This window comes from Bubalus bubalis, chromosome 12, assembly GCF_019923935.1.
Source record: "Bubalus bubalis isolate 160015118507 breed Murrah chromosome 12, NDDB_SH_1, whole genome shotgun sequence".
NCBI lineage: Eukaryota > Metazoa > Chordata > Mammalia > Artiodactyla > Bovidae > Bubalus > Bubalus bubalis.
This window is the reverse complement of record NC_059168.1, coordinates 46,683,226-46,707,025: the sequence shown is the minus strand read 5'-3', so window position 1 is coordinate 46,707,025 and position 23,800 is coordinate 46,683,226. Positions and strand designations below refer to the sequence as shown.

The following is a 23,800-nucleotide window of genomic DNA, read 5'->3' as shown; positions in this document are numbered from 1 at the left end:
GTTTAGTACCTTTTATTCCCTAGGAATTGTTCTCTAAAATTCCCATGAAAGCAGTACTCGGTCTCTACAGATAATGAAAATCTTATACTGTAGAATATGGAAGGGATTTTGAAATGTATGTTAATACAGCATGTAGCCATTTCTGTTACCAAATTCACCAGTATTCTCTTTGTTAGATAATACTTGAGAGACTGTGTTTGAGTGTGTGAATGTGAGGGTTGAGTGTGTGAATGTGAGGGTTGAGTGTGTGTGTGTTCTCTCATCCTTTTTTTCTTCTCCTCCCATTCCTGAACAAAATAATATTCAACGTTTCATCACAAAGATTATTTACAGATTTAATTTATGCTTCAGGTTAAGGGGTTTTAATGATTTCAATTTGAACCTTTGGAAAATTTTATGAAATTATGAACTTTCATGTAGGAACTGTGCTGAGTTAGACAATCTGAGGCCTACAATTGTTATGTTTATCTAGTTTTAAAACCTGATTTATTTTAAACAATGATTCCTTAATATTTCCTGTGATTTAATGGTTTTGGGGGTGAAATATGTTATTTTCAACTTTCTACCCATTTATATTGATTCAAGTTCAAAGAATCAAAACTTAAAAATTTTAAGTTCAAATGATCAGAAAAGTCCAGAGCTTAGGCCTTAGGAAGGCTTCACACATTTACTCATGTACCAAGCACATTCAGGCTCCATGCACAGCAGGGTAGAAGTGGGGATTGAGCAGAAAGGGGAGGCTGCTATGGCTGTGGCCAGAGTTTCTGCCACATTTTTAGCTTCACTGTGGATTGAAATTAGATGGGAAGGACAGATTCCAAAGTTATCTTTACAAGTGGGTTGTGATTAAATGGTACCTGAGGATGTCCATGAAGTCCAGTTTCAAATGTTTAGCTAACAAGGTCAGCTTCAGCAGCTCTGGAAATATGGTCCCCTGAGATTGATCCCGCTTAGAAGAAGGTAGAGATGGGCTCTGAGGATGCAACCATCTCAACGGGGTGGGGCCAATGTCACCCTTATAGCCACAGTGTGCAGGACACATGGAGGGTTTCTGCACCACTCAGCATAGCTGCAGCTCTTCCCCAGGTCACACCTGAACCCGTTCAAGCATTGAGGGCTTCATGTTGAAAATGGGACAGCAGCATTATTAACTTTCTCAGTCTATTTCCTACATCTAGCCAAGGACACGTGTTTATTGTGGTGTTTGTCTGCCATCTAGGGGCCTTGAAAGTTTTGTCCTTACTTGATTGCATACATCGGCAAAGCAGCAGAGTATCCAAGACATCCCTGGTAGTTTGTATTCACCTACGATGCACCTGAAATTGATCACATCTCCAGTACATCGTGTTGTTAACTGTCTTTTTCTCTGTCACAGTGTAGCCTGAGGAAATCTTGATGATCTGAACATTCTACACTGAATTCCACTACACAAGCCTTATTGAACAATACATTAAGTAGACCTGACCAGAAATAAATTGCTAAGACTCAGGTTGACTTGCAAAAATATATGTCTTCTATAAGGTGAAATGTAAGTCTTTCCAAAATTCATGAGCCTGCTACATTACTATGTTGGGGATCCACGTGTCTAAGGCAGGCTGGCTTATCCTTTTAGAGACCAACAAGCTGTATCTTGTTCCTGGGGCCACTAACAGTGAAATACGGTATTTTTGATGCTTCTGTGGAGTGTTGAGACAACACATGACCTCAATGAGTACATCACTCCATCCCATCCATCTCTGCTGCAAGTGCTGCTCCATCATGTGGGTGCAGGGCAAGAAAGGACTCTGCATCAGGCTCAGGCAGCACTGTGATTGGCTCCACCATTTGGACCACATCACGTGGTGAGGCTGCATCTGTGTTAGACTATGATGCTGTGTGCACAGTCTGAAAATTGCTGATATATAGTCACATCATAGATTTCTAGGGTTCTAGTGAAAAACCATACTGTGATCAAAAACAAACAGAAAAACTAGCATTGATAAAAAATCAGCTCCCAGAATGTCAGGGACCTCTATACACTGGTCTATAAAACAATAAGCAGCTATGTGATTGAGCTGCCTGTTAAAACCTTTGAATTTCAGATCCAACAGAGTCTCAGTATGGATGGGTCTCAGTGGCAATCTATCTTAGGCTGGAGGTGGTTCTTATAGGATTGGATCTAAGCAAATTCAACAGGTGCACTTCATCTTAATGGACAGGTATCTCAGGTTCCCCTATCACCTTATATTTGGGCTTTATGGGAGTGGTGAATCAGCTAATTCCACACGGGAAAACAAAGTGAAAAGTATCCAGGCTTTCTCCAAGGCTAAGTTAACATCATGTGTTGGTTTGAATAAAGATGTATAATTTCCACGCTACAGCCCAATTAATGGCAGGTGTGAAACAAGATGTTAAGCTAGCAGGTATTTTAACAGTGCACATAGATATCATCTTAAACTGGACAGAGAAGTGGCCCAAGATAAGAGTTTACAGCAATTTCAGGGCAGCTGGTTAATCAAAGAGAAGATTGGCAGATCAGAGATCAGCAGTCTGGGGAAAAGGAATGTAGATAAACCCAAGGAAGTGGGCATGATGTAATTGCAACTCATGTTAAATCAATGTTCTACAGAGCAGCGACCACAGACCAGACACCTAATAACTAAGCAATGAAAGGTTTTTACATCTCTGAGCAGATGAGTTCTTACATCTCAGGCAACTCAGTCACTGGCGCCAGAATGTGACATAACTACCATAGTATTTTCTCTCCATGTCCATGAATACAGAGGTCCAGGTGACATGGATGGAGGCTGTGCAAACATCCAACAACAGGAGCCCACATCCACTATGTACACCACCTCCACACGCACCTCCCCCCCCCCCCATATCCATTTTGTCTGCCACCCCTATCAGTACAGATCCAAAACTGTCACCTATCAATGTTCTGAGCTTTAGGGATCAATACCAGCAGCCACATGGTGGTACTTTGTTTCCATATCACTTCCTCCTTGAGGAGTTGTGATGCATCATTCCTGGGATTAGCTGTAATCTGTGTAGAGTTTACCCTTCCCTGCCCTTCTAGCCTCAGCCAGTATTATGGTCTACAGATTCACAGAACCTATGGTTTGCCCATAAGAGAGGCCATTGGATCAAGGAACTTATTTTGTGAAGAAAGTCATAGGTAACAATAGACATGTATTCAGAGCACCCCTTAATCCTGCCAAACACTTGATGCCTGAGATGTAGACAAGACACTCATGGTCCAGAGCCCTCACTGCAAACTATTCCTCTGAGATCTCCACCGTCTTCTTCTTACACAGACTCAGAGCATCTGCTGTCAGTTCCCCAGAAAAGCTGTACTTTGACCAGCTGAGCCACCCAGGGAAGGAGGTTTGTGTTCAGGGCTGTATCACTGTGGGAGGATCATATGTATGCTGAAAACAGTAATAGATGCCAGCATCCTCAGTCTGCACTCTGCTGATTTTAAGTGTGAAATCTGTCCCTGACCCACTGCCAGTGAACCTGTCTGAGACCCCAGTGTCACGGTTGGAAACCTGATAGATCAGTCACTGTGGAGACTGGCCTGGTTTATGTTGAAACCAGTTCAAATAGGTTTTTCCATCACTATGCAGGAGGCTCTGACTTGACTTGCAGGAGATGGAGGCCGTCTCTCCAGGGATGACAGACAGGGAGAGTGGAGTCTGGGTCAGCACTACATCCCCACTGGATCCTAAAAGAAACAGAGAATTAGAAAGTTACAAAGCAACTGTTTAAGAAAGCAAACATTTTCACTATTTCCATTTTCTTATTTATTTCAGCTGAAATGTTAGTACTACTTTGTTTTACTCTCATTTTCTGTGATTTTGAGTCATACAGCAAAATTGTACAATAACAACAGTTAATCTGACATCTGTAAAGTTTAAAGAGACCACTAAACATCACCCACGCCATCCCCACCTCCCTGTCACCAACTTGACCAGAACACAGGACTTTCTTCCTTCTGGAACCTTCCTCACTCTAACAGATCTAAGCATCCCATGCCCATCTGCAGGACAAGTCACACACATCTAATATGCAGAGAACACACATGGAGAGCAGTGCTGCCCCAGAGCTCACCCCCATCCTCCTTCTCATGCCCCTCCGTCCTTACCTGGGACCCAGAGCAGGAGGAGCCCCAGGAGCTGAGCAGAGAACCTCATGTTCAGAAGTGTGAACTGAGGAGTCCTGATAAGTCAGAGCAAGACCAGAGCTGAGCTTTTATCTCAGACTTGCAAGGGAAGGTCTTCCTTGGGGAGCAACATGCAAATTTCCATGTGGGGGCAGCGGTGTGGACAGAACCAAGGCGAGGGTGGGAGGGGTCAGCTTGAGCATAGTGAAATAAAGGTCTTCTGTGTTGATATGTAAGCTATGTGCTGTATCCCGCTCATCCATAGATGAACTGGACAAAGTAAGACAATAAATTCACTGCAGTGCTTGCCCAGGCTTTCTATGCCCTCTAAGCTCTTCAACTCCTCCAGGATCTTCACTCAACACTCACTCTTATACTCAAAAAATGTTTTCCTAAACAGGCACAGCTCCTCTGAAGGTTTAATAATTTTTCCACTGAACACATGGGAAGTTTTTCCTACTTTGGCCCTATAAGAATGCCTAGTTCACTGAGAAATGGGGAGTGGAGAACATGGGAAGAATCTGGGAACAAATCCAGATTCTAGTCCCTTAAGTTCTAGTTCATGCTGCTGCCTTTGAATGAGAATTTGTATGGTATACCAAGATTGCAAAGGAAATAATTTTCTCCAATTTTTCATCTCAGTAAGGAGGTGTATCTGAAAAAAAAAGAAAACTATAAACAGAATTCTCAAATTTAATGCTTTTTCTTACATAGTCCATGATTTCAGGAATTTAAAAGTTCTTATAATTATATGAAAGGAATAGTCAACGCACTGTGAAAAAAAACCATCAAATTGAATGACTTAAACTGATATCTAAAATCAACTAAATTCTCTGTAACCATTTCTTTTCATCTCCCATTAACTCAGATGAAAGGTTCAGAACAGGAAAAACACAAGGGATGGATAAAGTATTTTTTGCCTTTCCTTATCTTATAAAAGAGAAATACACTGCCTTCATGAGTAAGTGAGAATGGTGATTTTCTGCCTTAAGGAAGCACTGGGCCCATAGGAGTAGATTTCATATCTCAGTCACTTTTGAGCAGAATCCAGGGATGACCTGAAGTCCAAACACTCTCTGACACATCAGCTGAACCCATTTTTCAGTGCTTCCAGAAATTTTCAGGTTGGCTTCTGTAAAACAGTGATTAGACCAAGCAGAGAATAAGAATCAGGCATTAAAAATAAATACATACATTAAAAATAGATAATATCTGAGCTCCCTTGAGGAAAGAAGATATTATAAGTTTAAAAAAGAACTATAGACCTTGATAAATTGCTAGCAACTTCCTTGTCCAGATGTTACTCACATTACATACCCTTTTCCTGATCAGTCAGAAACATCTTGAACCCAAGATTGCGTCTCTATCCTGGAATCCTCACAGCCTATGTGAAATATAAAGCCAGTTATTAGAATGTATAGAAATCTATTATTTCACATAATTGTATCAAAATAATTTATTATTTTATAAATATAAGGAGAAATATAGATAACCTTATATATGCAGATGACACCACCCTTATGGCACATAATAAAGAGGAACTAAAGAGCCTCTTGATGAAAGTGAAAGAGGAGAGTGAAAAATCTGGCTTAAAGCTCAACATTCAGAAAACTAAGATAATGGTATCTGGTGTCATCACTTCATGGCAAATAGATGGGGGAAACAATGGAAACAGTGAAAAACTTATTTTCTTGGGCTCCAAAATCAGTGCAGATGGTGACTTCAGCCATGAAATTAAGATGCTTGATCCTTGGAAGAAAAATTATGACAAACCTAGACAACATAAAAAGCAGAGACATTACTTTGCTGACAAAGGTCCATCTGGTCAAAGCTATGGTTTTCCAGTAGTCATGTATAAATGTGAGAGTTGGACCATAAAGAAGGCCAAGCAATGAAGAATTGATGCTTTTGAACTATGGTGTTGGAGAAGACTCTTGGACTGCAAGGAGATCAAACCAGTCAATCCGAAAGGAAATCAATCCTGAATATTCATTGGAAGGACTGATACTGAAGCTGAAACTCCAATACTTTGGCCACCTGATGCAAAGAGCTGACTTATTAGAAAAGACCCTAATGCTGAGAAAGATTGAAGACAGGAGGAGAAGGGGACAACAGAGGATGAGATGGTTGGATGGGATCATCAACCCAATGGACATGAGTTTGAGCAAACTCTGGGAGATGGTGAAGGACAGGGAAGACTGGCGTGCTGCAGTCCATGGGGAGGCAAAGAGTCAGACATAACTGAGTGACTGAACAACAACAAAGAGAAGAGATCTTTAATTCTCTTATAACAATATAGTAAATAAATGCTGGTCACAATAACCCTAAGCATACAACACCTTTTTGTTTGAAACATACAATAATGTTTCAAGATTGCATACAATCATTTGTCTTGGTATAAACTAAATTTCTGGGCTTCCCTGGTGGCTCAGTCGATAAACATACTGCCTGGTGGCTCAGTAGATAAACACAATGCAGGAGACTCAGGTTCAATCCCTGGGTTGGAAAGACCCCTGGAGGAGGGCGTGGCAACCCACTCCAGTATTTATGAGAATCCCATGAACAGGGGAGCCTGGCAGGTTACAGTCCATAGTGTCAAAAAGAGTCTGACAGTACTAAAGTGACTGAGCACGCATGCACAAGCTAAACTTGTGGTGTTGGTGACTACACTTCCAGTGTTGGGAGTTCACTAAACTCAGAGCATATGAAAAAAAAAGAAGAGATAATGAGAAACATATGAGAAAATATATCTGTGTTAAAGACTTGCAGAGATAAAAGAAAGCAGAGATATTTAGAGAGAGAATAAGAGGAGAGAGGAGTCACGATATGAATTTACAGCCTCTCAGCATCAAAATCTTTAAGGTTGGGGGGCAGTCCTAAAATGGCAGAGGAATAGGATGGGGAGACCACCTACTCCCCCACAAATTCACCTAAATATCATTTGAAGTCTGAGCAAATTCTATGCAACAACTTCTGAATGCTGGCAGAGGATACCAGGCACCTAGAAAGGCAGCCCATTCTCTTCTAAAGGAGGTAGGACAAAATATAAAAGATAAAAAGAGAGACAAAAGAGTTAGGGACGGAGACCCGTTCAGGGGAGGGAGTCATGAAGGAGGAGAAGTTTCCAAACACCAGGAAACCCTCTCACCAGCGGGTCTGTGGGGAGTTTTGGAATCTCAGAGTGCAACATAACTGGGAGGGAAAAAAACCCCCACAAATTACACACCTAATCGCAACTCCCAGCGGAGAAGTAGCGCAGATGCTCACATCCACCATCAGCAAGCAGGGGCTGAACAGGGAGGCACGAGCTGCATGCTTAGGCTAAGGACTGGGCCTGAATGCCCTGAGGACAATCTGAGGGAGCTAATGTGAGATAGCAATCCAAACTGTGGGATAGCCAATGAGAAAAAAAAAAAGATATAGAGAGAACTTTCCCGCAAAAAGCTTTAGCCTAAGGCACAGCCGGGCCTGCTCTCAGAACAAAGGACTGAGCAAATACTAGAGGAGAGCTAGCCGGCTGTGGATTGGCCCATCCCCCAGCTGAAGGGAGGGAGGAAGGCAGGCGGCAGCCAGAGCCGGAAGGCGAGGGGCAATCTCGGCCCCAGAGATGGCATCCTCCACCAAACTGTGAGCAGGCTCCCAGTTACTAACCAAGTCTTCCTGGGATCCTGGACGGTTGACATCCACTAGGAGGGTCACAGTCAGAGATCAGCTTCCCAGAGGAGACACACGGCACACCTGAGATGGCACTCTTGCTGCACACCCAAAAAACCAAGGGTCTGGGACCAGGGAGGTGATAAGACACACCACTCAGCTGGGAGAGCACACTCGCCAAGCACCTGGTTGCCTGAGCTGCTCGGACCTGGGAAGGGCACAAAACGCAGGCCCAACTGAGTCTGTGCCTTTGTGGAGTACCCGAGAACCTGAGCCTGAGCAGCTTAGACCTGGGAAGTGCGTGTAACCCAGGGCCCGCTTTAGACAGTTCCCCGGCAGAGCAACCTGGAGCCTGAGCAGTGTAGACCGGAAAAGCACACACGCCATGAGTGGGGGCAAACCCAGTGGGGCCCAGACACTGTGAGAACTCCTCACACACGCCAGTGATATTTGTTTATGGTGTTCCTCCCTACCCACAGCACAACTGAACAAGTCAACCTAAATAAGTGACTACCTTCGCCCCCTTGTGTCAGGGTGGAAATTAGACACTGAAGAGACTTGCAAACAGAGAAAGCCAAAATAAAGAAGAGTGAACCGTTTTGGAAGTGACAAGTGCAACAGATTACAGCCCTGTAGTTAGCACTGACTACATTGGAAGGGGCCTATAGACCTTGAGAAGAAGTATAAGCTGGAACAAGGAACTATCTGGAACTGAACTGACCCCACACTGCCCTCAACAGCTTCAGAGAAATTCCTAGATATATTTTGCTATTATCATTTAAAATTTTTAAAATTTAAAAAATGTTTAAGTTCTCTAATACTCCTTTAATTTTCATTTTTATAACCTACTATTACCTTGCAAAAGAGAAAGACCCTATTTTTAAAGCAAATTTCATATATATATATTTTATAATTTTTGTGATTTTGTTTAGTTTCTTTAATATTGTATTTTTTAGAGTCTAACGTTTACTCTAGATTTTTAATCTCTGATTTTTGGTTTTTGTTATCAATTTTGTACCTTTAAGAATCCAATCTTCAGTACCCAGTTTTACTTAGGAGTGTGATTACTGGCTTAATTGCTCTCTCCCTCTTTTGACTCTCCTTTTTCTCCCCCAGGTCACCTCTATCTCTTCCCTTCCCCTTCTCTTCTCTACTTAACTCTGTGAATATCTTTGGGTGTTTCAGCCTGTGGAGAACACTTAGGGAACTGATTACTGGCTAGATCTGTCTCTCTCCTTTTGACTCCCCCTCTTCTTCTCTTGGTCAACTCTATCTCCTTCCTCCCTCTTCTCTTACCTATGGAACTCTGTGATCCTCTCTGAGTGTTCCAGACTGTGGAGTGCACATAGGGAATTGATTACTGGCTAGACTGCTCTCTCCCCTTTTGATTCCCCCTCTTTTCCTGGTCACATCTATTTCCTTCCTCCCTCTTCTCTTCTCCATGTAATTCAGTGAACCTCTCTGGGTGTCCCCCACTTTGGAGAACTTTTCACCATTAACCTAGATGTTTTATTGTTGGTGCTGTATGGATGGAGAAGTTTTGAGGCTACTGTAAGAATAAGACTGAAAGCCAGAGGCAGGAGGCTTAAATCCAAAACTTGAGAACACCAGAAAACTCCTGACTCCAGAGAACATTAAGCGATAAGAGCTCATCCAAAAGCCTCCATACCTACACTGAAACCAAGCTCCACCCAAGAGCCAACAAGTTTCAGAGCAAAACGTATCAACCTAATTCTCCAACAACGCAGGAACATACCCTAAGCATTAAAATACAGGCGGCCAAAAGTCACACCAAACCCATAGATACCTCAAAACTCACTACCAAACACTTCATTGCACTCCAGAGAGAGGAGATACAGCTCCACCCACCAGAACACAGATGTAAGCTTCCCTAACCAGGAACCCTTGACAAGCCACTCATCCAACCCCACCCACAGGGAGGAACCTCCAAAATAATGAGGAACCACAAACTTCCAGCATACAGAAAGGCCACCCCCCAACACAGCAATCTAAACAAGATGAAAAGGCAGAAAAATATTCAGCAGGTAAAGGAACATGATAAATGCCCACCAAACCAAACAAAAGAGGAAGAGATAGGGAGTCTACCTGAAAAAGAACTCATAATAATGATAGTAAAAGGGATCCAAAATCTTGAAAACAAAATGAAGTTATTGATAAATAGTCTGGAGACAAGGATTGAGAAGATGCAAGAAATGTTTAACAAGGACCTAGAAAAAATAAAAGAGTCAATCAATAATGCATAATGCAATAACTGAGATAAAAAACACTCTGGATGGAACCAACAGTAGAATAACAGAGGCAGAAGATAGGATAAGTGAGGTGGAAAATAGAATGGTATAAATAAGTGAAGCAGAGAGGAAAAAAGAAAAAAGAATTAAAAGAAATGAGGACAACCTCAGAGACCTCTGGGACAGTGTCAAAAGCCCCAACATTTGAATCATGGGAGTCCCAGAAGAAGACAAAAAGAAAGGCTGTGAGAAAATACTTGAGGAGATAATAGTTGAAAACTTCACTAAAATGGAGAAGGAAATAGCCATCCAAGTTCAAGAAACCCAGAGAGTCCCAAACAAGATAAACCCAAAGTGAAACACCCCAAGACACATATTAATCAAATTAACAAAGATCAAACACAAAGAACAAATATTAAAAACAGCAAGGGAAAAGCAACAAATAACACAAAGGGGATTCCCATAAGGATAACAGCTGATCTTTCAATAGAAACTCTTCAGGCCAGAAGGGAATGGCAGGGCATACTTAAAGTGATGACAGAGAAAAAACTACAACCCAGATTACTGTACTCAGCAAGGATCTCATTCAGATATGAAGGAGAAATCAAAAGCTTTACAGACAAGCAAAAGCTGAGAGAATTCAGTACCACCAAACCAACTCTTCAACAAATGCTAAAGGATCTTTTCTGGACAGGAAACACAGAAAAGGTTTATAAACTCAAACCCAAAACAACAAAATAAATGGCAAAGGGATCATACTTATCAATAATTACCTTAAATGTAAATGGATTGAATGACCCAACCAAAAGACAAAGACTGGCTGAATGGATACAAAAACAAGACCCCTATATATGCTATCTACAAGAGACCCACCTCAAACCAAGGGAAACATACAGACTGAAAGTGAAGGGCTGGAAAAAGATATTTCACATAAATGGAGACCAAAAGAAAGTAGGAATAGCAATACTCATGTCAGATAAAATAGACTTTGAAAATAAAGGCCATGAAAAGAGACAAAGAAGGACACTACATAATGATCAAAGGATCAATCCAAGAAGAAGATATAACAATTATAAATATATAAGCCCCCAACACAGGAGCACTGCAATATGTAAGGCAAATGCTAACAAGTATGAAAGGGGAAATTAACAGTAACACAATAATAGTGGGAGACTTTAATACCCCACTCACATCTATGGATAGATCAACTAAACAGAAAATTAGCAAGGAAACACAAACTTTAAATGATACAATGGACCAGTTAGACCTAATTGATATCTATAGGACAACTAACCCCAAAACAATGAATTTCACCTTTTTCTCAAGTGCACGTGGAAACTTCTTCAGGATAGATCACACCCTGGGCCATAAATCTAGCCTTGGTAAATTCAAAAAAATTGAAATCATTCCAAGCATCTTTTCTGAGCACAATGCAGTAAAATTAGATGTCAACTACAGAAAGAAAAAAAAAAAAAACTATGAAAAATACAAACATACGGGGGCTAAACAACACACTTCTGAATAACAAACAAATCACAGAAGAAATTACAAAAGAAATCAAAATATGCATAGAAATGAATGAAAATGAAAACACAACAACCCATAAACCTATGGGATTCAGTAAAAGCAGCGCTAAGGGGAAGGTTCATAGCAATACAAGCTTATCTCAAGAAACAAGAGAAAAATCAAATAAATAGCCTAACTCTACACCTAAAGCAACAAGAAAAAGAAGAAATGAAGAACCCAGGGTAGTAGAAGGAAAGAAATCATAAAAATAAGGGCAGAAATAAATGAAAAAGAAACAAAGGAGACCATAGCAAAAATCAACAAAGATAAAAGCTGGTTCTTTGAAAAGATAAATAAAATAGACAAACCATTAGCCAGACTTATCAAGAAAAAAAGGGAGAAGAATCAAATCAACAAAATTAGAAATGAAAATGGAAAAATCACAACAGACAACACAGAAATACAAAGGATCATAAGAGACTACTATCAGCAACTATATGCCAATAAAATGGGCAACTTGGAAGAAATGGACAAATTCTTAGAAAAGTATAACTTTTCAAAACTGAACAAGAAAGAAATAGAAAATCTTAACAGACCCATCATGATTGAAACTGTAATCAGAAATCTTCAAACAAACAAAAGCCCAGGACCAGATGGCTTCTCAGCTGAATTTTACCAAAAATTTAGAGAAGAGCTAACACCTATCCTGCTCAAACTCTTCCAGAAAATTACAGAGGAAGGTAAACTTCCAAACTCATTCTATGAGGCCACCATTACCCTATTACCAAAACCAGACAAAGATGCCACAAATAAAGAAAACTATAGGCCAATATCACTGATAAACATAGATGCAAAAATCCTTAACAAAATTCTAGCAAACAGAATCCAACAACATATTAAAATGATCATACATCATGACCAAGTGGGCTTTATCCCAGGGATGCTAGGATTCTTCAATATTCGCAAATCAATCAATGTGATACACCACATTAACAAATTATTATCTCAATAGATGCAGAGAAAATCTTTGACAAAATTCAACATCCATTTATGAGAAAAACCCTCCAGAAATCAGGCATAGAAGGAACATACCTCAACATAATAAAAGCCATATATGATAAACCCATAGCAAACATTATCCTCAATGGTGAAAAATTGAAAGCATTTCCCCTAAAGTCAGGAACAAGACAAGGGTGCCCACTCTCACCATTACTATTCAACATAGTTTTGGAAGTTTTGGGCACAGCAATCAGAGAAGAAAAAGAAATAAAAGGAATCCAGATTGGAAAAGAAGAAGTAAAATGCTCACTGTTTGCAGATGACATGATCTTCTACATAGAAAACTCTAAAGACTCCACCAGAAAATTACTAGAGCTAATTAATGAATATAGTAAAGTTTCAGGATATAAAATCAACATACAGAAATCCTTTGCATTCCTGTACACTCACAATGAGAAAACAGAAAGAGATATTAAGGAAACAATTCCATTCATCATTGCAACGAAAGAATAAAATACTTAGGAATAAATCTACCTAAAGAAACAAAAGACCTGTATATAGAAAACTATAAAACACTGATGAAAGAAATCAAACATGACACAAATAGATGGAGAAATATATCATGTTCATGGATCAGAAGAATCAATATAGTGAAAATGAGTATACTACCGAAAGCAATCTACAGATTCAATGCAATCCCTATCAAGCTACCAACAGTACTTTTCAGAGAACTAGAACAAATAATATCACAATTTGTATGGAAATACAAAAAAACTCAAATAGCCAAGGCAATCTTGAGAAAGAAGAATGGAATGGGAGGAATCAACCTGCCTGACTTCAGACTATACTACTAAAGCTACAGTCATCAAGACAGTATGGTACTGGCACAAAGACAGAAATATAGATCAATGGAACAAAATAGAAAGCCCAGAGGTAAATCCAAGCACCTATGGAAATCTTATCTTTGAAAAGAAAGCAAGAATATACAATGGAGAAAAGACGATCTCTTTAACAAGTGGTGCTGGGACAACTGGTCAACCACTTGTAAAAGAATGAAACTAGAACACTTTCTAACACCATATACAAAAATAAACTCAAAATGGATTAAAGATATAAATGTAAGACCAGAAACTATAAAATTCCTAGAGGAAAACATAGGCAAAACACTCTTTGACATAAATCACAGCAGGATCCTCTATGACCCACGTCCCAGAGTAATGGAAATAAAAGCAAAAATAAACAAATGGGACCTATTAAACTTAAAAGCTTTTGCACAATGAAGGAAGCTATCAGATCAGATCAGATCAGTCGCTCAGTCTTGTCCGACTCTTTGCGACCCCATGAATCGCAGCACGCCAGGCCTCCCTGTCCATCACCAGCTCCCAGAGTTCACTGAACTCACGTCCATCAAGTCAGTGATGCCATCCAGCCATCTCATCTTCTGTCGTCCCCTTCTCCTCTTGCCCCCAATCCCTCCCAGCATCAGAGTCTTTTCCAATGAGTCAACTCTGCACATGAGGTGGCCAGAGTACTGGAGTTTCAGCTTCAGCATCATTCCTTCCAAAGAAATCCCAGGGCTGATCTCCTTCAGAACGGACTGGTTGGATCTCCCTGCAGTCCAAGGGACTCTCAAGAGTCTTCTCCAACACCACAGTTCAAAAGCATCAATTCTTCGGCGCTCAGCCTTCTTCACAGTTGAACTCTCACATCCATACATGACCACTGGGAAAACCATAGCCTTGACTAAATGAACCTTTGTTGGCAAAGTAATGTCTCTGCTTTTGAATGTGCTATCTAGGTTGGTCATAACTTTCCTTCCAAGGAGTAAGCGTCTTTTAATTTCATGGCTGCAGTCACCATCTGCAGTGATTTTGGAGCCCAGAAAAATAAAGTCTGACACTGTTTCCACTGTTTCCCCATCTATTTCCCATGAAGTGATGGGACCAGATGCCATGATCTTAGTTTTCTGCATGTTGAGCTTTAAGCCAACTTTTTCACTCTCCACTTTCACTTTCATCAAGAGGCTTTTGAGTTCCTCTTCACTTTCTGCCATAAGGGTGGTGTCATCTGCATATCTGAGGTTATTGATATTTCTCCTGGCAATCTTGATTCCAGCTTGTGTTTCTTCCAGTCCAGCGTTTCTCATGATGTACTCTGCATAGAAGTTAAATAAACAGGGTGACAATATACAGCCTTGACATATTCCTTTTCCTATTTGGAACCAGTCTGTTGTTCCATGTCCAGTTCTAACTGTTGCTTCCTGACCTGCATACAAATTTCTCAAGAGGCAGGTCAGGTGGTCTGGTAGTCCCATCTCTTTCAGAATTTTCCATAGTTTATTGTGATCCACACAGTCAAAGGCTTTGGCATAGTCAATAAAGCAGAAATAGATGTTTTCCTGGAACTCTCTTGCTTTTTCGATGATCCAGTGGATTTTGGCAATTTGATCTCTGGTTCCTCTGCCTTTTCTAAAACCAGCTTGAACATTAGGAAGTTCACGGTTCACGTATTGCTGAAGCCTGGCTTGGAGAATTTTGAGCATTACTTTACTACTGTGTGGGATGAGTGCAATTGTGCGGTAGTTTGAGCATTCTTTGGCATTGCCTTTCTTTGGGATTGGAATGAAAACGGACCTTTTCCAGTCCTGTGGCCACTGCTGAGTTTTCCAAATTTGCTGGCATATTGAGTGCAGCACTTTCACAGCATCATCTTTCAGGATTTGGAATAGCTCAACTGGAATGCCATCACCTCCACTAGCTTTGTTTGTAGTGATGCTTTCTAAGACCCACTTGACTTCACATTCCAGGATGTCTGGCTCTAGGTCAGTGATCACATCATTGTGATTATCTTGGTCATGAAGATCTTTTTTGTACAGTTCTTCTGTGTATTCTTGCCATCTCTTCTTAATATCTTCTGCTTCTGTTAGGTCCATACCATTTCTGTCCTTTATCGAGCCCATCTTTGCATGAAATGTTATCTTGGTATCTCTGATTTTCTTGAAGAGATCTCTAGTCTTTCCCATTCTGTTGTTTTCCTCTATTCCTTTGCATTGATCACTGAAGTAGGCTTTCTTATCTCTTCTTGCTGTTCTTTGGAACTCTGCATTCAGATGTTTATATCTTTCCTTTTCTCCTTTGCTTTTCGCTTCTATTCTTTTCACAGCTATTTGTAAGGCCTCCCCAGACAGCCATTTTGCTTTTTTGCATTTCTTTTCCATGGGGATGGTCTTGATCCCTGTCTCCTGTACAATGTCACGAACCTCATTCCATAGTTCATCAGGCACTCTATCTATCAGATCTAGGCCCTTAAATCTATTTCTCACTTCCACTGTATAATCATAAGGGATTTGATTTAGGTTATATCTGAATGGTCTAGTGGTTTTCCCTACTTTCTTCAATTTAAGTCTGAATTTGGCAATAAGGAGTTCATGGTCTGAGCCACAGTCAGCTCCTGGTCTTGTTTTTGCTGACTGTATAGAGCTTCTCCATCTTTGGCTGCAAAGAATATAATCAATCTGATTTCAGTGTTGACCATCTGGTGATGTCCATGTATAGAGTCTTCTCTTGTGTTGTTGGAAGAGGGTGTTTGTTATGACCAGGAAGCTATAAGGAAGCTATAAGCAAGGTGAAAACACAGCCTTCAGAATGGGAGAAAATAATAGCAAATGAAGCAACTGACAAAGGATTAATCTCAAAAATATACAAGCAGCTCCTGCAGCTCAATTCCAGAAAAATAAACGACCCAATCAAAAAACAGGCAAAAGAACTAAACAGACACTTCTTCAAAGAAGACATACAGATGGCTAACAAACACATGAAAAGATGCTCAACATCACTCATTATCAGAGAAATGCAAATCAAAACCACAATGAGGTACCATCTCATGCCAGTCAGAATGGCTGCTATCAAAAAGTCTACAAACAATAAATGCTGGAGAGGGTGTGGAGAAAAGGGAACCCTCTTATGCTGGTGGTAGGAATGCAAACTAGTATAGCCACTATGGAGAACAGTGTGGAAATTCCTTAAAAAACTGGAAATAGAACTGCCATATGACCCAGCAATCCCACTGCTGGACATACACACCGAGGAAACCAGAATTGAGACATGTATACCCCAATGTTCATCACAGCACTGTTTATGATTGCCAGGACATGGAAGCAACCCAAATGTTCATCAGCAGATGAATGGATAAGAAAGCTGTGGAAAATATACACAGTGGAATATTACTCAGCTATTAAAAAGAATGCATTTGAATCAGTTCTAATGAGGTGGATGAAACTGGAGGCTGTTATACAGAGTGAAGTAAGTCGGAAAGAAAAACATCAATACATGTATATGGAATTTAGAAAGATGGTAATGATGACCCTATATGCAAGACAGCAAAAGAGACACAGATGTAAAGAACAGACTTTTGGACTCTGTGGGAGAAGGTGAGGGTGGGATGATTTGAGAGAATAACATCGAAACATGTATATTATTATATGTGAAATAGATCCCCAGTCCAGGTTTGATGCATGAGACAGGGTGCTCAGGGCTGGTGCACTGGGATGACCCTGAGGGATGGAATGGGGAAGGAGATGGGAGGAGGGTTCAGGATGGGGAACATATGTACACTCATGGCTGATTCATGTCAATGTATGGCAAAAAACACTACAAAATTGTAATTAGCCTCCAATTAAAATAAATAAATTAATTTAAAAAATCTTTAAGGTAATAGACAAATAAGGAAAACCTTTGGAACAAAACATGCAACATGTATTGCTAAATGGACTTGACTTCCCCTTGGTGTGCTTTTGACACAAGGACCAGGTGACGGTAGGTACAGGCATAGATAATTTCAGTGTAACCCTTGTAACTGAAGCACCAGTTCAGAAATTGTGTCAAAGCAGTCATCTGTCATGAGTTAGGAATTTTCTGGGGCTGCTTGGTGATATGCTGGTTGTTGGGTGGTGGTACATCCCTTGGTTGGACATACTGCCCAGATTATATTTCTGGACATGAACAGCTGACACCAAATTGCATGAAAAGTTGCCTCAATGGTAAGAGAGCTGTCATGTATCCCATAAATAGGACTGGGATGTGCATCACTTTCAAGAGTGTTGAATATGTATTTTTTTTTTCCTTAAAGAAATTGTCTGACAGCCTCTATGACTTCTGGACACTACATAGTCCACACGTAGGAGGGCTGGTCTGGCTCATGGACCAGGTGACATGGAATCTGCCAGATTTGAGTGGGGCCAGAAAAGCAGAGGGCTGTGCAGTAGATTCAGCTGTGGTGCAAGCAGCCCTGCCTCCTGGGCCAATGAGGACACAGAGAGCTGATCAAAGACATCAACTATCTGGACATAATCCACACTCAGAGATCAGCCTGCTGAGCAACAGGAAATACACCAGAGAGACCAGTGGATGCTTGGGGGGACATGGCAGCCCTTTCCTGGAGGGACTGTGGGGTGTGAGCTGCCTTAGTCAGAAGGAAGGAAGATGCTGTGGTAGGCTGTCCTAGTGATGCCCTGACATCTGTTTACCAAGAAGAGGACTCAGTGCCTATGATTGAGGGCCTCAGGGTTTCTTTCTCAAGGCTCAAAAGCCGTTTCCTCTTGAGCCCATACTGGTGTCAGCTCATCCTCTGGGCACCAGAGCTGGTCCTGCTCCTGAGAAGCTGAGTCTTTATACACTGTTCAGGGTCCAGTGAGTTTCCTGCTCAGAGAAATACATTCAGCATCTCCAGGCTCCTCATTGATGATGGTAGCAAGAAGTCAATTGAATTTGGGATAAAACTGTTCCTACTTGATGAAAGTGAAAAAAGAGAGTGAAAAAGTTGGCTTAAAGCTCAACATTCAGAAAACTAAAATCATGGCATCTAGTCCCATCACTTCATGGGAAATAGATGGAGAAATAGTGGAAACAGTGGCTGACTTTATTTTTCTGGGCTCCAAAATCACTGCAGATGGTGATTGCAGCCATGAAATTAAAAGATGCTTACTCCTTGGAAGGAAAATTATGACCAACCTAGACAGCATGTTAAAAAGCAGAGACATTACTTTGTCAACAAAGATCTGTCTGGTCAAGGCTATGATTTTTCCCGTGGTCATGTATGGATGTGAGAGTTGGACTATAAAGAAAGGTGAGCACTGAAGAATTGATGCTTTTGAACTGTGATGTTGGAGAAGACTCTTGAGAGTCCCTTGGACTGCAAGGAGATCAACCAATCCATCCTAAAGGAGATCAATCCTGAGTGTTCATTGGTAGGACTGATGTTGAAGCTGAAACTCCAATACTTTGGCCACCTGATGTGAAGAGCTGACTCATTTGAAAAGACCCTGATGCTGGGAAAGATTGAGGGCAGGAGGAGAAGGGGATGATAGAGGTGAGATGGTTGGATGGAATCACCGACTCAATGGTCATGGGTTTGGGTGGTCTCTGGGAGTTGGTGATGGACAGGGAAGCTGGTATGCTGCGGTTCATGGGGTCGCAAAGAGTCGGACACGACTGAGCGACTGAACTGAACTGAACTGTGAATACATGTAGAAATACCTCCAGAAGTCCAGCAGTTCTTTGCTTGTGTTATAAATTCTCTATGTAAACCATTTCTTAAACTATTATAATTAAGAATCCAGTTTTAATTGCACTTGCTACAAAACAGATTATTCTGGAAAGGATGACCTCTAATAAGTTTTACCACCTTAACCAGAAACGGTATTCTACTGTCCATGTAGATCTGAAATTATTTAATGCAATTCACTCCATGTCAGAGAATGTGATTAGCATGCCTATGATAAATTCAGAAGTAATTTTAGAGCATTTCTAAAAATGGGATGTATTTGAAGCATTTACATTCTACTCAGCTATCACTAGAAACAGAAGTCAGATCCACATTTAGGAATGACACTTGTGTGAACCCAAGGTATTTATTTATTGTTTGAATTTTTTGTTTTTATGACAATATGTTACCAACTTTCTAAGCTCCAAAGTGATTCCGATTAAAATATGGCATAAATCTCCATGAATGTTGGACAATTTGGAAATCCAGCTACTGAAAAAGTTACCAATAACCAAAATGTATGGAAAATTCATATTTGTATAGCATCAGGGGAAAATGGAAAATGAGAATTAAATGACTTGAAATAACAAAGTCAAAACATTCCTTTCTTGTTGAGCCAATGTTTACCCAACATTTTTCTCTTATATCATTTTCCAAAACTGCATGTGGACAGAAGCTCTGACTTGGCTCAAGTGGACCAACCCATGTGGAAACAGTAAATCCACCTGAGGTTTGTGGCCCCATAACATAACTTCCATCACAGGGGACTTGGCTGAAGTCTGAGTCAGCAGGCAGGCTAGGTTTGCTGGGTCAGAAAACAGAAACCTACTTATTCAGACTTTTTCTTTTTCTTTTCTCAAGTCCTTAATACTTGTCCAAATGCTAGAAGTTGGTCTCCGTTTCCTCGGCATTTCCTGGGTTTTGAACTCTAAAGACGTTCCCTGTCACTGTCGGTCGCACTTCCCCAGTCCAAACATATGGCCTCTGCTGGACCACATGCAGGAGCAAGTGTGTCTTTGAGATTCTCCTCGGCTGAGTAAAGTTGACAGTGACTAGGTGACATGACTTTAGGTCTCTGCACAGGAACATCACTGAGCCCTTATTGATGGACGATCTCAAGCCCTGGCCACACACTCATTTCCTGTGACATGTGCAGTGGCACAGACACAACCTGGGAAACCAGGCAGATGGCCCTTCCTCCTTGTAATTCCATAAGGAACATAGTAGGTTTTCTCTCTGGGTTCTTCTTATCAGTACCACTGTTTTCTATCCCACCAAATTGAAGCCAAAGAGCCATATGTTCAGTTGTGTGTGTTGATTTTGCTCCCTTCATGTTTCCATTCCTGCAGTCTTCCCACCCCTTAAAATTCCTAAATTTTGAGAAAAAGAGTGTGTCAGTATTCTGAATCCTTCCAGTGTTCTATGGTGTAAATTATATGCCCTATGGCTTCCAGTTTATGTTATTTTAAAAAATGTTAAACCCCAGCTTTAGGAATTCTAATACTCATATTTGTGTTTCTCTGAAAGGTAACTGAGAGAAATCAGAGATGTTTGCATTATGATATTGTGTCTGCCATCATTTCAAAACAAAAAATTTTGGACATTCATAACCAAAAACTTTCACTAAATTTCCCCCACTAATTCCACCTGGGGGATGCTTGTAGAGACTGTGATCTAACATATGTTGAAGGAGTAGGAAGATACATAGTAAATAGGAGATTTGGAAAGTGTAAAAAGTGAAAAAAAACCTGTTTTTGAATATTATGACCTTCTATCTTCTTAAAAGTATACCAAAACTAGTAATCCCAGCATGTATCTTGCTAAAAATCTGCCTCATTGTCCCGCTGATATACTGACTGTATTTATTGTACTGTACACAAGGGGAGAGAAGTAGGATGAGCTCTCACTCACCTCTCCTTCTTCAGGTCTGTTTGCTCAGAGGGCACTTAGACCCTCCATTCTCCTGCTGGTGCTGTCACTCAAGGCTGTTCAGCTGATGGTCCTTAACCTGTGGTGTGTGAGGTGCAGCTGAGGCTCTCATGGTCCAGAGTCCTCAGCTTCATCCTACTCCCCTGACCTCCAACATGTTTTCCTACACAGTCAGAGACACTGCCTACCTGCTCCCCAGTCAACACATGTGAGCAGCTGGACCACCAGGAGAGGGGGGTTTATGTTCAGGGCTGTACCACTGTGGGAGGTGCTTGTATACTCTGCTGGCAGTAATAAACTCCAGCATCCTCAGCCTCCACTCTGCTGATTTTAAAGGTGAAATCTGTCCCTGACCCACTGCCAGTGAACCTGTCCAGGACCCCAGAGGCTCTATTGGAAACCAAATAGATCAGAAGCTGTGGAGACTGGCTAGGCTTCTGCAAGTGCCAACTCAAATAAGTGTCTCCATAACTATCTTCGAGGCTCTGACTGGCTCTGCAGGAGATGGACGCCGTCTCTCCAGGGAAGACAGACAGGGAGAGTGGAGTCTGGGTCAGCACAATGTCCCCACTGGATCCTAAAATAATGAGATAATAGTACAAGATTTCAGACAATCTTGAGAGTTATATACAGAAATTTTCCATTTATTGTTTATTTCATTCTAAACTATTTGTGATTCTGATTAATAGCCAACATATCAAATTTCGAAATGAATCAGAGATTTACAAAGAAAAAGAGGTCTCTAGAGCTCATGCCCACTTGCCCACTCTTTCTCTGTCACAACCAGAGCATACATACTTTTTCCCTCTACATCCATCCTCATTCTCATGTTGATAAACATCACATGCCCTTTACAGAGGATAAGGTGTGCATCTAACATATGGACAAACACACATGAAAAGCAGTGCTGCCCCAGAGCTCACTACTCTTTGCATCCTCCTTCTCATCCCCCTCCATCCTCACCTGGGACCCAGAGCAGGAGGAGCTCCAGGAGCTGAGCAGGGAACCTCATGTTCAGAAGTTTGAACTGATCCTGATAAGTCAGAGCAAGACCAGAGCTGAGCTTTTATCTCAAACTTGCAAGGGAAGGTCCTCCCTGGGGAGCCACATGCAAATCCCTTGGTGGGGGCAGATGTGTGGACAGACCCAAGGAGGTGGGGAGACTGATGTGAGTAAAGGAAGTAAAACCTTTGACCTAGTACAGATGAAATTTATGCTGCATGAGTAGTAAAGAGACATACTTAAATGTTTCTTTCTATTTTCTCTCCCTATTTTATAGTTTTTTAAGAACTTTATCAGTGTTACTATACTTCTCTTTAATAAGGCTGAGTTTCCATGATAATGTGGTGATTTTCCTTCTTCATAATATTTATTTAAGAGACCCTGGATTTGTTGTTTTTCAATTTAATAGCAATTAAAAAATTAGGGATACTTAAAGGGGATATATCTTAATTGCCCAACAAATGAAGGTTTACATGTGTCACTATCAGGACAAATACACAGAATGCATCACATTCTCAGATGCTGTACTCTTATAGTTTTCAAGTTAATAACTCTTCCCAACCAAAGAAACTGTCATTCTGAGAGTTAGAGGAGAAGTATATCTAACTTCAGGTAAAACTGGGTTTAGAGCAGCCCAGGATAGAGAGTCAGAGCTGAGATGGATGGAGCACATAGAAAGCATGAGGAAGACTTGAATCAGGAAATTCAGAAAGAGGTTTAGTTGAATGTTTTTGGAAACTCTGACTACATGACATCCACTGAAATGTAAATTTCATAGTGGTTTTGTATTTCTAATATACAGATATGTTTTGAGGTTTAAAAGAGTACATATCAGAATGATTGGGCTTCCCACGTGGCTCAGTGGACACAGGTCGGGAAGATTCCCTGGAGGAGGAAGCAACCCACTCCAGTTTTCTTGCCTCGTAAATCCCATGGACAGAGGAGCCTGGAGAGCTACAGTCCATAGGGTTGCAAAGAGTCCGACACTACTTATCAATGAGCCAACAATCAGAATGCTTAAGCTTATCAACACAAGGGTTTTCTACCAGAGAGAATGGGGGAAAGACAGTTTTCTTAGAACCACAGAGCAGACCCTCCCTGGGACCCTGACCCTGTTTATGAACAAACATCTCTGATTTTGGTAGTGAAGTCAGCGTGGACAGCTCTGTGCTTCTGTGGCCTGGAGAGCAGGTGGCCAGTCCTTCAGGGTCAGTGATGCTGAGAGCTGGGGGAAAGTCAGCATGGAGCTGTCTGTGAGGGAAAGTCAGCATGGAGCCAGGGATCCAGACCCTGGGGAGCTCATGACAGGGACTCCTGGGCTCGGGACCTGAGGCTATTCCCACCTCCTTCCATGGCTCCCCACCATTTCCTCCTCCCCTAGTTTGTTCTCCACTGAGAGGAGCAGCTGCTCTGACCCCAATGTCCTGGGGGAAGCAGCTGCTCAGCTGAGCACAAGGGCTGAGCCCATGGGGGAGGGATGTGTTTAGGGCCATGACACGTGTGGTCCCATGTCGGGAGCTGCTTTAGGCATTACTGACATTATGGAGGCACGGCCCTAAACCCCATCCCTTTGATCTGTAGGCACGGACCCAGAATGAAGGAGTTAGGCTTTGTGATTCTGACTTGTTTTTTCCTTTCCTTGGCTGAGTTGACTGAAGAGAATATTAAGGTGCTTATTGTTTTTGAGAGGAGCATGAGAAGGCATAAAGCCTTCTGCAGCTGTGCTCAAAGAATAATTCATAAAGTTAATCACTGACATTTGTTCAAGGACTTTTAC

The 23,800-nt window shown here is 41.3% G+C and overlaps 1 gene segment (V, D, J or C); it reads right to left on the bottom strand.

Moving 5' to 3' along the window:
• Window positions 1-21,266: 21,266 nt before the first annotated feature.
• LOC123328748 lies at window positions 21,267-22,033 on the bottom strand. The segment is given in 2 exon segments: window positions 21,267-21,598; window positions 21,985-22,033. Coding segments are annotated over 2 exon segments (381 nt in total).
• Between the last annotated feature and the right edge of the window lie 1,767 nt (window positions 22,034-23,800).